Here is a 15,566-nt window from a genome sequence, read left to right on the forward strand (position 1 = left end):
TACTGCACACAATTGGTGCTGATAGGTGTTTGTGTTGTGTGTGGCACCATCATTAGTTTTAACAGCTCCTATTGGGGTACGTGCCGAGTCTCCTCTCAGCAACCACATTAACAATTTACTCACAAGTTCATCTTTGCCATGTGGTCTGGCCAAGTGTTCCCTTTAGTCTTTAGTCTAGTTTGCCTAGGCATGATTCTACACTAGCATGGGTAAACCTAGGGTCCTGCAGTTGTCCACCTTCTAGGCCTGTGTCAGTCTCAGTTTCAAGGCAACGCTTGTCAGGTTCCATGAACAGTAATTCTCTATGCAGGGTCTGGCGTCTGAAATGTCTGTCGGATCCCCATTTTGTGGTAATTCAGTGTCCTCTCATCAATATGTTGAGGGCCTCCCATTCCATTTCCCTGGATAACGTGAAACCCAGGTTCATTTCAAAATATGGGGTAATGTGTGCCACTATGGCGTTGTGGAATGGAGAATTTGGCAGTGGGTCCATCCGCAGCCTGCAGGTTGGTATGGTAGCCCTGGCTCTGCCCTACTTTGTTATTTTCAATGAACAGTGATCAGAAAGGGTGCACGCTCTGCCTCCCTAGCTGTGAGCTGAATGTTTTGGCGCAAAGGAATAGGTCCAATCTTGTGTGTATGTCCTGTATAGGAGAAGAGAATGCACATTCTGTGCGGTCTTGATGTAGTAATCGCCATATGTGTGTACTTTCCTGCTGTCCATCCAGTGTTGGAATTATTGTTTTGCTCTACATTAGGGTGCTCCCTCCAGTGGGGGGGATAGATCTGTCTCTGTATATATCTGGGACACCTTTAAGCGTCTTCACTGCATATGAGGAGTGATTGTGGATTAAGCATGAGTGCCTGAGTCAGTCTATTTAGAAATGCAGAGTATTGTACATTTGGGACATATATCAGTATGAGTGTCAATGGGCTCTGTCCAGGTGGCTTTCAACTGCCATGAATCTATCCTCTGTGTCTATTCTAAATGTTTCCTGTACAAATGGTACTCCTGGGGAGATCTAGATCAGCACACACTCACATATGATGAGAAGGTTGTGCCATAGGCACCTCTTCTCCATCTCCTGCGCACTTTCTGTAGTTCACTTTGTAGCAGGTGAGTCTACTGTAAGAAGGCTATGTGTATATGGCATGGACAAAGATATGTATGTACTTGGTGCCTTTTTTTGGGTGTAGCCATACAACTTATGTTCCACGTCAGTACATTGTAAATAGGCAGAAAGAAGTCCGTAGGAGTTATCATCATGTGTACCCATGTAATCCACTGGTCAACATCCCGGGGTCCACAATCTATAGTATTATGATTCATGAGTGCTGGACATGTCGCTTGTGTGCCTATTGGCGTGTATCAGTATAGCAATAAGAGCTCCCCCAACGGTACAAAAACCCTGGCCGTCGGTGGAGAAGTGGTGGTAATACTTCCAACAGGCCGGCGGAAAATAAATTGAATTATGTCCATGGCGGTTACCGCCATGCACAACCGCCACTTCTCCACTCCAACCACCAGGGTGGTGAGGACAGCTGGGCTGGAGACTTCGGTCTCCAGCCCGGCAGCCGTCACCAGACTGCCAGCGGTATCAGGACCCTGCATACCGCCCTGGATTTTGTGGGGTTTGGAACCGCCACAAAATCCATGGCGGTAGGCACTATCAGTGCAAGGGAATTTGTTCCCTGGCACTGATAGGGGTCTCCCTACCCCCAACCACCTCCCCAGAGTCCTACCCCCACAACACCCCTACCCCCCCAAAGGTGGCAGGACCCCACCCCTCCAACATTGACACACCCCCGTCATGCACACAGACACTACCACCACACATACCCGCACACATACTAACAAACATTCCAACAGACACACACAGTCATACACGCACACATACATACAGACATACACACACACATCCTCACAGACATACATACAGACAGACACGCAGTCACACACTCCCTCTACACACTCACACGCACACCCCCATTCACGGACACAACACCCCCCCAAACCCCTCCCCTAACAGAAGATCAACTTACCTGGTCTGGTGATCCTCCGGGAAGGGAACGGGATCCATGGGGGCTGCTCCGCCGCCAGCACCCCGTCACCAGAACACCGCCACTCCGAATCATGGGATGTGATTCAGTGGGCGGTGTTCTGATGGCGTGGCAGTGGAGTTGGAGCAGCCTCCACTTCCCCGCCAACCGCCAGTATGGCTGCTGGCGGCTCTCCGTCCGAAAAAGGACAGAGGGCTGCCAGCAGTCATAATACGCTGTGCGGAAAACCGCCTGCACTGGCGGTCTTCAGCACGCCGTACCTCGGCAGTCTATAAAAAAGACCGCTGAGGTCGAAATGAGGGCCTATATGTGCCCAGCCATTTATGTACAGCATATTCATGCATGCTTTGTGAGCCATTACAGTAGTACTTATGTTCAGGTCGGAAGTCAAGAGTGTGTGGCCATATCCACTGTGAGCTCTTCAGGTTCAGGCAGTCAGCGGTGGGTGGCAATGGCCACTTACTGCAGGACATCATCTGCTAGCCTGGGTGTCAGTGATAGGCCCAGCTTTTCCACTTTATAACCTTATCCCTTCATGGGCCACTGGAAGGGGTAATGTAGCCAGGATGGGTGTTAGCAGGCCAGCAAGGGGATTATAGAGGGTTGTTAAGCAATATGCCGGGCCTGAGCTGGAGATCAGGGAAGCACATCTAGTGTGGTTGCAATCTTGGCCACGCCCCAAATTCTGTATTTTTTATGGATTTATTTTTAATTACAATAGGGTGGTAGACAATGAAGCCTTCAGGCCACACTTAAAAACTATGTTGATTCATACACAACTAGGTAATACACATAAAATAATAAATATGTAAAAAATTGTAGTTGGTATCACAATATATAACCCCTCCTAAAACGGCCTAACAATGATTCTTCTGGTCCATATCATCTACACCAGGTTTTGTCATAAGGGATAAACAACACCAAAACCCTTGCCTACTGCAGTGATCAGCGAGATTCAATGTAACAATGTTTTGACTTGCACGCTTTAACACAGTTTAACAGCAATCCACCATTGATGTCCTATTAGCTTTAACATATTATTTTCATAATAAATAACTCAGGCCATCTGACTTTGTCTTAACATTAACAGATCAGACCTATTTAATCTGATATAACATTTCCTAATGAACCAATCAGGCTTACAGCCTTTCTCATTGACTTGTAACCATACCCAAAATTAGCCTACTGTTTTGAACATATTCTTTCCTACAAGAAAACATCAAGCATAAAAGTCATCAAATTATATATGCATACAACCTTTCCAAAGAGGGCCTATCAAATCTTTTATCCCCCCTCTGGTTTATCAGAGGGAGTAATCAATGACCATTATGTAACAAATATCTTATCTGCAAACTTTAACACCATATCAATCCACCCTTGAAGGCAAATTTGTTTTAACATTTGTTTTTCACAGTAAATAAGTCAAGCCAATGGCTTTTGGCATAACTTTTCCTAGTTAATCATCCAGGTCGGTAGTGTTAATCATAAGCTTGTTTATAGAACCAAGTTGGACAAACTGCATTGAGCATAAATTATCTCACAGGACAAAAAATGCAATAGAAGTACGCCTTTTCAATGGAAGTCATAACTATCTACCCAATCAAAAGCTTGCAGTGTGGAAAAAGAGGGCGAGGTCCAGGTCTTTCTCTCAGTTCTGCTTCTTAAAGCTCTTTTTCTTATGACCATATATTGTCTGACAACAAGCTGCACTATCGTTGGACCTAGCAATTTGGAAGCTGTACTCTGACAACAAGCTGCACTATCGTTGGACCTAGCAATTTGGAAGCTGTACTGCATAAAACTAAAAACTCAGCACCAGGGCTCTTTATTACCATGTGATTTCATTAATGAGGTAAACAAATGTATTTAGATTTTCCCCTACCATCACTGAGCATTATTTATTTTAAGTGGATGGTGAAGACCACACAATTCTCCTAATATTGTCTGTGGAGCACAAGATCATTTGTATGGGCAAAACACATAGACATAGAGATGTGGAGTAAACAATAGTAAATCAATTCTTACCTACATATACTTACATCAATGATTTTTTCAGCACAATATTTCTTTGTTCATGATTCTGACATGCACCCAAAAGTGGCATAATATAAAATGATGGGCCCCCTCTGCAGAATTTGAAGAGGGACCCAAGTCTCCTGTATCTCACAGATGTTCATTGGTGTTGGGCGGAATGGGGCCCCAGAAAATAGTTTGTGGGCCCCTGGAGGGTTGTGGCCTTCGTTACGCCCCTGGCACCCGGTTTTCACCCCTTCATCATACTTGAAGTATGAAAACCTACAAACATATTCTTATCAATAGTGATTTTGATTATTCTGATAATGCGAGTTAAAGAGTTACATATGCCTTAGATCTCTCTAAGAAATAATGCATCATCCTGGTTTTCAGCCTCAATAGATCAGAGGTACTCCAGGTATTACCTCTATATTACAACCTTGCCAGGTACTTTCTGGAGGCATCCAACTTATTTCCTTTATCAACTTAGCAAGTATGTCTCATAGTGACACTTCAAGAATGGATTTCTATAGCAAAGATGATAGTGAATTTGGAGGATACCTTACTGAACATATGTTAAAATCAATAGGCCTTTAAGGTTGGATTGCTATGACACCGTGTTAAAGCCTGAACACAGTTGCGTATGATATCTTCTTAGTCAATGGTGAACTGAAGGGTAGGATAAACCATACATTGGTACACTGGAAAAGATGATGAGTCTAAATAACACATCTAAGCAGTCTTCAATCTTGTTTTTACCAATGGCCAGGCCAGCCTTAAGAATTAAGAAAATCAAACGATGCTGGCAAAATGCGACTTTTAAACTTATGTGCCATTTAGACCCATTCTTCTTAGACGAGTTCCTCAAATTGTATTTGAGCACTCTCTATGAGCTGCAGATCCAATTACACAGGCCTTTTTCATATTTTTCTGTCTGTCTGCAAGGTGACCTGCTAGTTAAGTTGACCACCTTAATGACACAACACTACATGACCTGGGCAGTTACTATCTTTAAAGTTTCACTTCTTTTATCTTTGGGCATTGCATCACCCAGGCTTTTTATTTGCCTATGCCTACTTTTTAACTGGGGGTGGTGGGGCTTTGGGTACCAGGAAACTGGTAGAGAGAGGAGGTGGACTACTGTTGACAAAGTCTTAAAAAGAGGCAAGTGTTGAAAGAGAAAGAACAATTGAGATAGTGCCTGGGTGTCTGAATACCTGGGTACCGATAAGGTAATTCTAGAAAAGATACAATGATGCTGAACCATAATGACTGGAACCCGAAGGTATATAAACTTAATACACTTTCCCTGAGTCTTCCTTCCCATGCAGTCTATTCGTCCCAAAAGAATCTTATTCTCCTGCTCTCCCAGATCATGAAAACAGCAACTCTAGGTGGTGCACCGGCTAGGTCCAGCAAACACAAAAGGCAAAAGAATAAACTGATGTTTCTTACTTTCCATGATGTTGGTTTGAGATTAGGACTTCGATCCCGGCTGACCCAAGAGCATTTCATTCTGGTGAAAAAATCACATGGGCTACAGGCTTTCTTACTAGAGATTCCTGGATAAAGGAAAAAGAGGAATAAGATTTACATGAAACTAAAGCTAAGTTGAGCTCTAACGTGAAGGCTAGCATCAAAGTGAGAAAATGGATGGCCCTTAATTTACTGCATGTGCTGCCCAAACTTTCCTTCCCTTTTTATTCTCCAGTTAGCACAGAAGCCTCACTACATAGTTGCACCATACCCAGAAGCAAAAGGTGCATGACACCTAGAAGCAGAAGGCAGAGCAAAACATGATTTCAAACCACAATTACCATGTTTCAAATGGAGAACTTCTCTGATTTCTTCCTCGTCGCATGGATGGATATATTCAAACAGACTCTGTCCAATCATATCCACCTGCATTAAACAAAAACAGAAATCCAGGAGTTTACTTGTAAGTGGTTGCCATTCTAGAATTTGATCAGTAGGACTGATTGTTGCTGAATACTTTGATAAATATTGTCACTTTCCCAAACATAGCCATATTGCACTTCCCATTTTCACAACAGTGCTGTTGAGCCAGTTGATAAGGGAGGTGCAACGAGAAAGAAAGAGGGTAAAAGAATTAGGGTTGCTCTGCAGGTCCAAAAAAAGACCAAAGACCAACATAGTCACTTAAAGGGACATTGTTAAGAGCCAAGAAATGTATTTGAAAATTAAAACCCTGAGGCACCTACAACACATTTGGAGGGTCGGAAGAGTGTTGGGAAGCACACAATGCAAGTATCAGCCTCCAAGAAGCAGGGTAAAGAAATAACTGTGCTTTGAGTTGAAAATGAGACAATGTATTGCTAAGCCATTGAGGCTCATGAATATGAGTCAATCACTCATGCTAAATTTGAAGGAGAACTACTGGCAGCAGAAGCTAAGCATAAATTAACATTAACTTAAACCAGCAATATTTAGAATGCTTTATGTGGGTCTAACAAATGGTATGTACTGCTTAACCAACTCAAGACTTGGAGGGTAGGACTGTCAATCATTTGTCACAGCAGAAGTCTAGTGGATGAGAGAGAACAACCTAGATATCTTGATTGCCAAAGAGGAGGTGTTTCAAACCATGTAAACTTTAAGTACAACAGGTTTTCAGTAGCGTCCGAAATAACATTAGTTCCTCATCTGCTAAGGATAACAACATGCTTGATAAATGATATCCTCCACCCTCAGTCAATTTCTAGGTCCAAAACTTAGATGGTATTTGCCTTAATACTCAAACCTACTAAAGAAACTACCTTATGCATATTCTGCAAGCTGATTTTGCCCATTTCTCTAAACCAGTTGCAAGCGATAGAATGAATGGAAGATTATGCAACAGGTTAGACATTGAGAGGGGGAACAACCAGAATTTCCTGCTGTCCTGTCTGCTATTGAACACTCTCTCTTGACCCCACTTGCTGATGCTATTTACGACAACCCTTCCATCCAAGTTCTGAAGTAGTATAGGTAATGTGTTTAAACTGACTCCTTTTGCAGATGACATCCGGGTGACCATAAAAGAGTCAAGCTCATTCTGCAATGGCTCTTGCAGATTTCAATCAGTATCCAGTTTTTTAAATAATATGCCTAGATTGGAGCACCTGAACCTTCCCATGACCATTCAGATTTCTGGAACTTGGAGCATACCCTCCTTTAAACAAGGTATTTGGGCAGGTGCGTTATATGAAGTTGTAATGCACAAGCCATATATATTTACAGTCTCAACCCTTATTACACTATACTCCAATCTATGCATTCTTGGGGATCTAAACATTTTGTTTGACAAACCCAATATGCCCCATCCAAAAGCTATCACCACTGGCCTACTCGCATTGAACCTACATCAGATTGTACACAATCCCACACACATCGCTGGTCACATCCTAGATGTCATTTTTGCTAAGCCTGAACTCGTTACTATTCATAGCATCACACCAACCACCTGGTCAGACCACCATCTGATAACTTTCCGACAGACAACTCCACAAATCAACACACCCCACAACCACTTACATACATACACCTATCGACCATGGAGCAAACTCAATGTGGATCACTTAGAAACACAACTAACAGCAAACACAGATCTAGATACAATCAATTCTGTACCAAAACTTTATGAGTGGCTACAGGAAGCTTTTGATGTCCTAATACCACTCAGAAAAACTAAACATGACAAAAGAAAACCAACACCTTGGAGAAACACAGAACTTAAAAAGATAAAGCAACAAATCAGAAAGTTGCAGCGGACCTGGCTCAAAACAAACAACAGTCAAGACAAACTGCAGCTACACAAACTTAACAGGATGTACAAATCATCAATCAAAAAAGCTAAAAAAAGATACTACTCAGACAGAATTCTAAATGCTCAATCTACAACCAAGGAATTTTATTAAATTCTCAATGAATTTCGAAAACCTCCATGCATGGAAGGAAGTCATCCCACCACTCAAGATTTCACAAACAAATTGGCAACTCACTACACAACCAAGGCAGCCACATTGGACTCCTATTTAAAACAGAAGAAAACCATCAGCACCAACCCCTTTACTAAAATACCCTTTAAGAATAAACCATCCCAACCTCTACAGTCTTTCAAACAAATATCCCAGGATGAATTTATGGATTTGGTCAAAGCAAGCAGATCTTCTGGTTGCCCTTCTGACCCTTGCCCACCACAAATCTTCAAGAACATCCTGCTATCTACTTCTGCTGCCACACCTGTAAGAAGAATCATCAACAACTCTTTAACTTCAGGAACTTTTCCTACAGACCTGAAAAAGGCATACATACAACCATTATTAAAGAAAACAAACCTAGACCCGCAAGACCCCAAAAACTACAGACCTATCACAAATGGACCTTTCTTGGGCAAATTGATAGAAAGAGCAGCATTCGCCCAGATGTCACAATTCATTGAAGACAATTCTATACTTTCAGACTTCCAAACTGGATTCCACCCAGGAAGAAGCACTCAATCGGCACTCATGGCAATCTGGGACGATCTTAAAAACACAGTCGACCGAAATGGAGTTGCTGCACTACTTCTCTTGGACCTCTCAGCTGCCTTTGATACGGTTGACCATGACACCCTAACTCAAAGACTCCACGAAGCTGGCATACAAGGGATTGCTCTCAACTGGATTACTTCCTATCTCCAAAAAAGAGCGAATATCATCCACTCACCCCCCATCTCGTCCGAACCCTACCTCACAAAAACAGAGGTCCCCCAAGGGTCAATCATCTCACCTTTGCTTTTTAACATCTACATGATATCTTTACCAGAACTGATCAATGACTTCCATCTCACATGCTACAACTATGCAGATGACACACAAATACTACTTCAATTAGAAGACCCCAAAAACATTGAAAACTCACAAATCTTCAGTTGCCTCAGAGCCGTTGATCAGTGGATGACCTGGAGCCATCTCAAACTAAATACCTCCAAAACAGAAATACTCATATGTGGTGACTGGAAAAATTATGTCCCTCTGTGCGTCTGGCCTGAAGATCTCGGACCACCTCCTCAATTATCCAAGGAAGTTCAAAACCTAGGAATCACCATGGATTCCAAGCTAACTATGAATGCCCAAGTAGACAAATTAGCACGAACAAGCTTCATCACCTTAAAGACTTTACGACGCATCTTCCCCCACCTCGGATTTCCACACAAGGTGCAAGCTAATATCTCACTTGTATTATCCAAACTGGATTATGCCAATAGCCTCTACCATGGATCATCTCTATCTGTTATGAAAAAACTACAACGTATCCAGAATCCCGCAGCCAGGCTACTACTACATATAAAGCCGCAAGCCCACATCTCCCCTGCCTTGAGAGCACTACACTGGTTACCCGTTGCCAGAAGATGCACTTTCAAGTTGCTTTGTATCACCCACAAAGCTATACATGGAACAGGACCACTTTTTATCAGAAAGAAAATTACCAAATACATCCAACAAAGAACCCCCCGCTCAAGACTGGCACCCGCCTTAGAACACCACCAAACAAGAAAAAGACTGTAGGTGGTACATCCTTCTCCGTCCAAGCAGCCAAACTATGGAATTCATTACCCCCAACTATAAGAGCCACAGATAACTTTCTTGTTTTCAGAAAACTACTCAAGAGTTGGCTCTTTCCTTCATAACCACCTTTTTCAAACAACTATGAACTGCATATGCCTATGTGGATAAATATTTTTTCAGATTATACGTATATTTCTATTTATTTATAGTTTCTTTGGAAAATATGTATTGCTACTCTCATAACAATAAAATACACACACACTCTTTTAAACCTGTCTGACTAAGTATTTTTTACCCATGATTCTAATTATGTATTGTATGTGCATATGTGTGTGTATTCATGTGTGTGTGTATAAATATATATATATATATGTATATGTATGTGTATATGTTGTTTCTGTGCTTGGCATGTTTGTGGATCATTGCATGGCTCCTGGTTTTTGGGTTGTTATACTAGATATCTATGAATTTCTGCTCTAATTTTTCATCACTCTTATGTCATGTCTCTATCAAACTATCCTCCATTCTCACTCTGACTCATCCCAAATCCCTTCGACCACTTTCATCTTCTAAATATCTCTGCCTAAGCTCTTCCCTCCACATCTAACTCACCAAACCTCACTCTACCTCTGTGACCTCCCACACAACCCTACTAAATTCTCCTGCATTCATCTCACCCTGCTACTATGCTCTCCCTAACCCTTCCACATACTCTTCCCCCCTCCGCCCCTCTTTATTCATCCCAAGCCTTTGGATTGAGTAAATGAAGGATATACTCCCAATTAACACTTCTGGATTTATTTCCTCCTCCACCCCTCCATTACTCCAGTCAATCTAACTAACAAACTCTCATATCCGCGGCTCAAATTAAGTCATAATAATACTCAAACTGTACTCATTATTAAATGATACTAATCCATCACTAAGGCTTGTTGGGTTCCGGAGTAGCGTGCTACTCATCGAAAAGCGCTTCGACGCCTCGTCAGGGGTAGTAAGCGCTATATAAATATGATTACAATACAATACAATATATATTGTCATGAAGAGAGTAGTTTATTGAAGTCTTCAGCCAGCTCTTCCTCCAACTAAACGGTCTCCTGCTGTACAACAGTCCACCCTCACCAACATCCTTTAATCTGCATTCTTCTTCTTCTGATGACATTTCGTGACCATACCTCATCACAAACTCCTCAGAAAAACCTCTGATAAATTTGCTGTAATATTCCACCATTCCCATTAAGGAAACAAATTCCTCATTACTACTTAGGAACTTTAAAAATAAAATAGTGTTCATTGAATCCTTTTTATGTGACACACCGAGTTGGATATTTTGTGTCCAAAATAATGTACCTCTGAAGTCCTTCCTTAATGTTAACCCTGCTTTCATCAACCTGTTTAACACTAACTGAACTCTGCCATCATGCTTTGTTTGTTCAAACCAAATATCAGTAGATCATTTTGGTAACACCGTACCCCTTCTAGACCCTGCAAAACCTTCCCATCACTCTTTGGAATACAGAAGCCGCTGACATGAGCCCAAAAGGCATTCTTTGAAACCTGAAGGTACTAAATGGTGTTCTGAAAGCTGTTAGATCTTGCAAATCTTCATCTAGTTCTATCTGGTGGTACATAGAAGTGAAATCTAGAGTTGTAAAATATTTTGCTCTTTTAGTATCATTATAATTTCATCTATATTTGGAAGAGGAAATGTATCCACCACAACCTCTTAGATCCACATATAGGCTAATGGCCCTTCTTCCTTTCTTTACGGCGACAATAGGAGCCAACCACTTTGTGGCCTCTACAGTTGCAAATACTTTCTTCTTTACTAACTCTTTCAACTCTTTGTCAACACTTTTTTGCATACTCATAGGTATGCTTCTTACTTTAGCCATCACAGGTACAGTACCTTTCTTTAATTTTATATGATGCCTATATCCTACAAGACAACCCAAATAATTTTCAAACAACTTGTTGTATTCTTGTTCATATTTATCATTGTGTTGAGAAATTGACTGAATCTGTACCAGTGGGTCAGCATTTGGCTCAGATTTGACGTCCTGTTGTGGTGTGGCCACCCAAATAACTTGTCTCCTTTAAACGATACATACAGTTTCCCTGTGCTTAGTCTCAACTGTACCACAAAATTTCCCACCTGGGTTTATGTCCATTTTGTTTAACCCCACACTCCCCTCAACACTGTCGTCAAATACTAACTTTGAGATGATGGTCAATTGAAAACATGAGTCAAAACGTATACGTGCCATTGTCTGATTGATTTATACCATCTCTGTTCTTTTCTCTACTTGGAAAATAACTTCTTGTGTTAATTCTTTACCTCTCTTGGTACCATTATTTTAGCATTTTCACTATTACAACATTTACTAATATGTTTTTTCTTTTTACATGTATTACAGCTCGCATGCAATGCTGGACAGCTGGTGGAATTCTCCCTGTGACTTGAGCTGCCACATCTGACACATTCTCCTGAAACCTACTTCCTGACTCTTTGTTTTCCTCCTTTTTCTTATCTACTATACTCACATCGTTACTCACTTTCTCATCTTTGTATTCTCCGTTATTTGTTATACACAACTCTTTCGCACATTTTATCATGTGTTCCACTCTCGTAGCCTTATTAACAACTTCATCAAGAGGTAGTTCATTTTTGAGCCACAATTACTCACGTACTTTGTCACTGATACATTTTAACAAAAATTGATCCTTTATTCTCTCTCATAGTGCTGCCCCAAATTTGCACATATAAGCAAGTTTCTTCAAACTGGTAACAGTTGTTGACCTTGTGCCCTCAAACCAAAATTAGACATCTCCATTATGGTGCTTGTTCTTGGAAGAAATGTTTAGGAAGTTTATGGATAACAAATGTGTATTCTTTCACATTACGTTCCTCCTCAGGTTTTAAATCTGGTAAGTTTTCAGGTACCTGTAATCCCTCACATCTCAGACAGTGTAGCAAAAGTGCATACTTTCTTTGCTGCACTAAGATTAGTGCCACACACTCTTGCATAGTTTCCAAAGATTTTCTTCCACTTGCTCCACTTAAGTATCGGTTCTCCAGGGCTATTTAAAATGAATTGAGGGGGCATGACATTCTGCATTTTGATAATGTGAACACTACAGTATTATAAGAAATTATCACTTATTGTTTTAATTCTGATAAGTGCGTCACTGCCAGTGTACTTTATAAACAGGTTTGCCTGTCACATTTTAGTTACCACTTTGCAGATGACAGGCAATGTACCATGGAAAAGGCCTATTACTGAATATAACTGATAGACAGGTCTTTCTAACTTTGATGTACCCATCAACAATCTTCATGCTCTTATGCTTGCTCTTAATGTCCTAGTTTCTCAATACCCTTTGGTGTGCCTGTCACCAATCACCTCAAAGTCAAACAGGCTTATTTTTATTTTTAATAATACATTTTATGCAGTTCTGTGCTTGGTCTTAAAAGCCTTTGGTGTGCCTGTTACTGTTCATCTCAATGTCTGACAAGCTTATTTCCCAAAAAATAGCTAAATGCACATCTGAATGTTCACTCTTTGTCTGAACCCTATTACGCTTACTTCTATAGTAAAGAGCCCTCACACTGCTGACACGCTTCCCAAGCAGCTTCAGTACTGAAGTGCGGATGCACTTCACCCTCCACAGCCCTAAGGGTGCAAACAGCTGACACTGTGCGATGTTGTTTTTCAAAATTGCCTCCCTTGAACACACCACCCATGCATTTCACCTTCCCCCAGCCAACTGATGCTGCCACGTTCTCCTGCTGCCTGTGCCCGAAATTGTTTCCACTTGGAAACACATGTGTTTTACTCTCTGCGACTCCACAGTCCTCACTGCTCTATTAAGGACCAATGAAATAACAGTAAGTGCTGCTGCTGTGCTGCTCCTTTCACTCTTTGCCAACTCTATCCACCTACCACCACCCAAAACTCTTCACCTCACAGGCTGTCCAGGGCTTTCTCAACTCCTTGAGCTGCCACAGCCACAGAACAATTTTCCAAAAAACATTGGGGTGTTCTACTCTCACATCAAAAGGGATCCCGTCCTCATTCACCAGTGTGAAGTTGCAATGGACAACCCTTCAAGCCGTATAGATTGTCATGAAGAGAGTAGTTTATTGAACACCCCAGTCAGCTCTTCATCCAAATCCAACTGTCTCCAGCTGTCCAACATTCCATCCCACTAACATTCTTTGTTCTGCATTCTCCTTCTTGTGATGACATCTAGTGACCATACTTCACAATGAGCTGCACACGAGAGGAGGATACCACACCCTATGGTCAGGTTCACGTTTTACCCATATAAAACCAAAGAAATTCAGCAGTTTAACTTATACTTATAGTTATACTAGTGTTAATAAACTATGGGCCAGATATATCAAACTATTTTGCATTGGCAAACGGTGTAAATCACAAAATAACACCGTTTGTGAATGCAACATAGCCGTACAGAATGTATGAAAGGCATTCGCAGTGCGATTTTAAGGAATCACTTAAATAACAATTCCCTAAAATTATAACTCTGATTAGGGAATCACAACTTGTGATTCCCTAAATAGGAAATTGCAAACAGAGAATTCCTAGTTGTGATTTCCTGTGCACATGCATGAAGCATTTCCTAAATGCGTACTAGGCATTCAGGAAAAGCAATTACCACCAACTCCAAGTTGGTGGTAACCATGTGCAATTTTTAAAAATGCATTAAAAATGCATTTTTAAAAGTGCCATCTAGCTCACACATGCCTCTAGGGCATGTGTGCACTTCACATGTGCACATCTACATTTTGGGGTGCCTCAAAGAGGGCCTTAGGCCCTCAGTACCCTCGGTTTTGCTTTTCCTAATTTGCGATTCCCTAATAAAGAATCTCAAATTAGGAAATGCAAAAACATTTGCACCTATGGGCCTAAAGGCCCATAGGAACAAATTGAGTTGCATTTCTTAATAGCGATTCCCTAATAGTGATTACGACTCTGTGGGAATCACTATTAAAGAATCGCTATTTTATTACATACCATTCTGCATTTCTTAAATAGCGATTTCCTAAAATTAGCAATTTAGGAAATGCAAAACAGTACATCTGGCCCTATAACTCATGCCCTGAAGTTACTTAACACATGAGTTTAAGGGAAAGATGTATCATCACGGCCCATTGCGATTCGGTAATAGCGATTTTTAAGAAATCGCTATTACCGACTCGCAAAGGGCCATGTATCACATTTGAGAATCGGTAATAGCGATTTCTTAAAATCGCAAATGCTATTACCGAATCGCAAATTGCGATACCGGACCCATTCGCAGCTATGGGCCTGTTGGCCCGTAGCTGCGAATTTTTTGCATTTCCAAAATTGCGATTTCTGGTTCAGAAATCGCAATTTTGGAAATGCCAAAGGCCAGGGTGCTTTACATGTTAAATTTAAAAATGCAGTTTTACTGCATTTTTAAATTTTGCACCAGGTTACCACCTGGTTGCAGATCATGGTATTTTGCATGTGCAAAATGCCATTCTGCGAAAAATCGCAATTTGCGATTTTTTGCAGCATTGCCTTGCAACCTGGATTTAGCGATTTTTTACTTTGTGGTCTTGAGACCACTATTTTGCACTCGCAAACAGACGATTTTACCGTTTGGAAGTGCAAAATATTTTCATACATCTGGCCCTTAGTTTCTTCAGATAAGTATAACTATAAGTATCCCTGCTGCATTTCTATGGTTTTATGTGGGTAAAACATGAACCTAACTATAACATCTCTGTAACCTTTGTTTTTTTCAGTGAATTTCTATAGTTTTTTATAATGTAAAATAATGTATAATTACATACGTTATTACAACCACCATGTGAGTGGGTGCATTTTTTTTCCCATTGACCTACAGATCAGAGGACCCTTTATGATTTTTACACTTGGGGTCAGGCTGAGC

The 15,566-nt window shown here is 41.2% G+C and overlaps 1 protein-coding gene across 1 annotated transcript in view; it reads right to left on the bottom strand.

Annotated features, from left to right (window-relative positions):
- The window catches only part of LOC138259871 (hypoxia-inducible factor 1-alpha-like), a 917,172-nt gene that overhangs the window by 679,620 nt on the left and 221,986 nt on the right, over positions 1 to 15,566 (bottom strand). Inside the window, exons 4-5 of the mRNA XM_069207820.1 lie at positions 5,892 to 5,976; positions 5,530 to 5,636 (exon numbers count right to left, since the gene is read on the bottom strand). Of these exons, the coding sequence (XP_069063921.1) occupies positions 5,530 to 5,636; positions 5,892 to 5,976 (192 nt within the window). The remainder of the gene's footprint in view (positions 1 to 5,529; positions 5,637 to 5,891; positions 5,977 to 15,566) is intronic.

This window comes from Pleurodeles waltl, chromosome 9, assembly GCF_031143425.1.
Source record: "Pleurodeles waltl isolate 20211129_DDA chromosome 9, aPleWal1.hap1.20221129, whole genome shotgun sequence".
NCBI lineage: Eukaryota > Metazoa > Chordata > Amphibia > Caudata > Salamandridae > Pleurodeles > Pleurodeles waltl.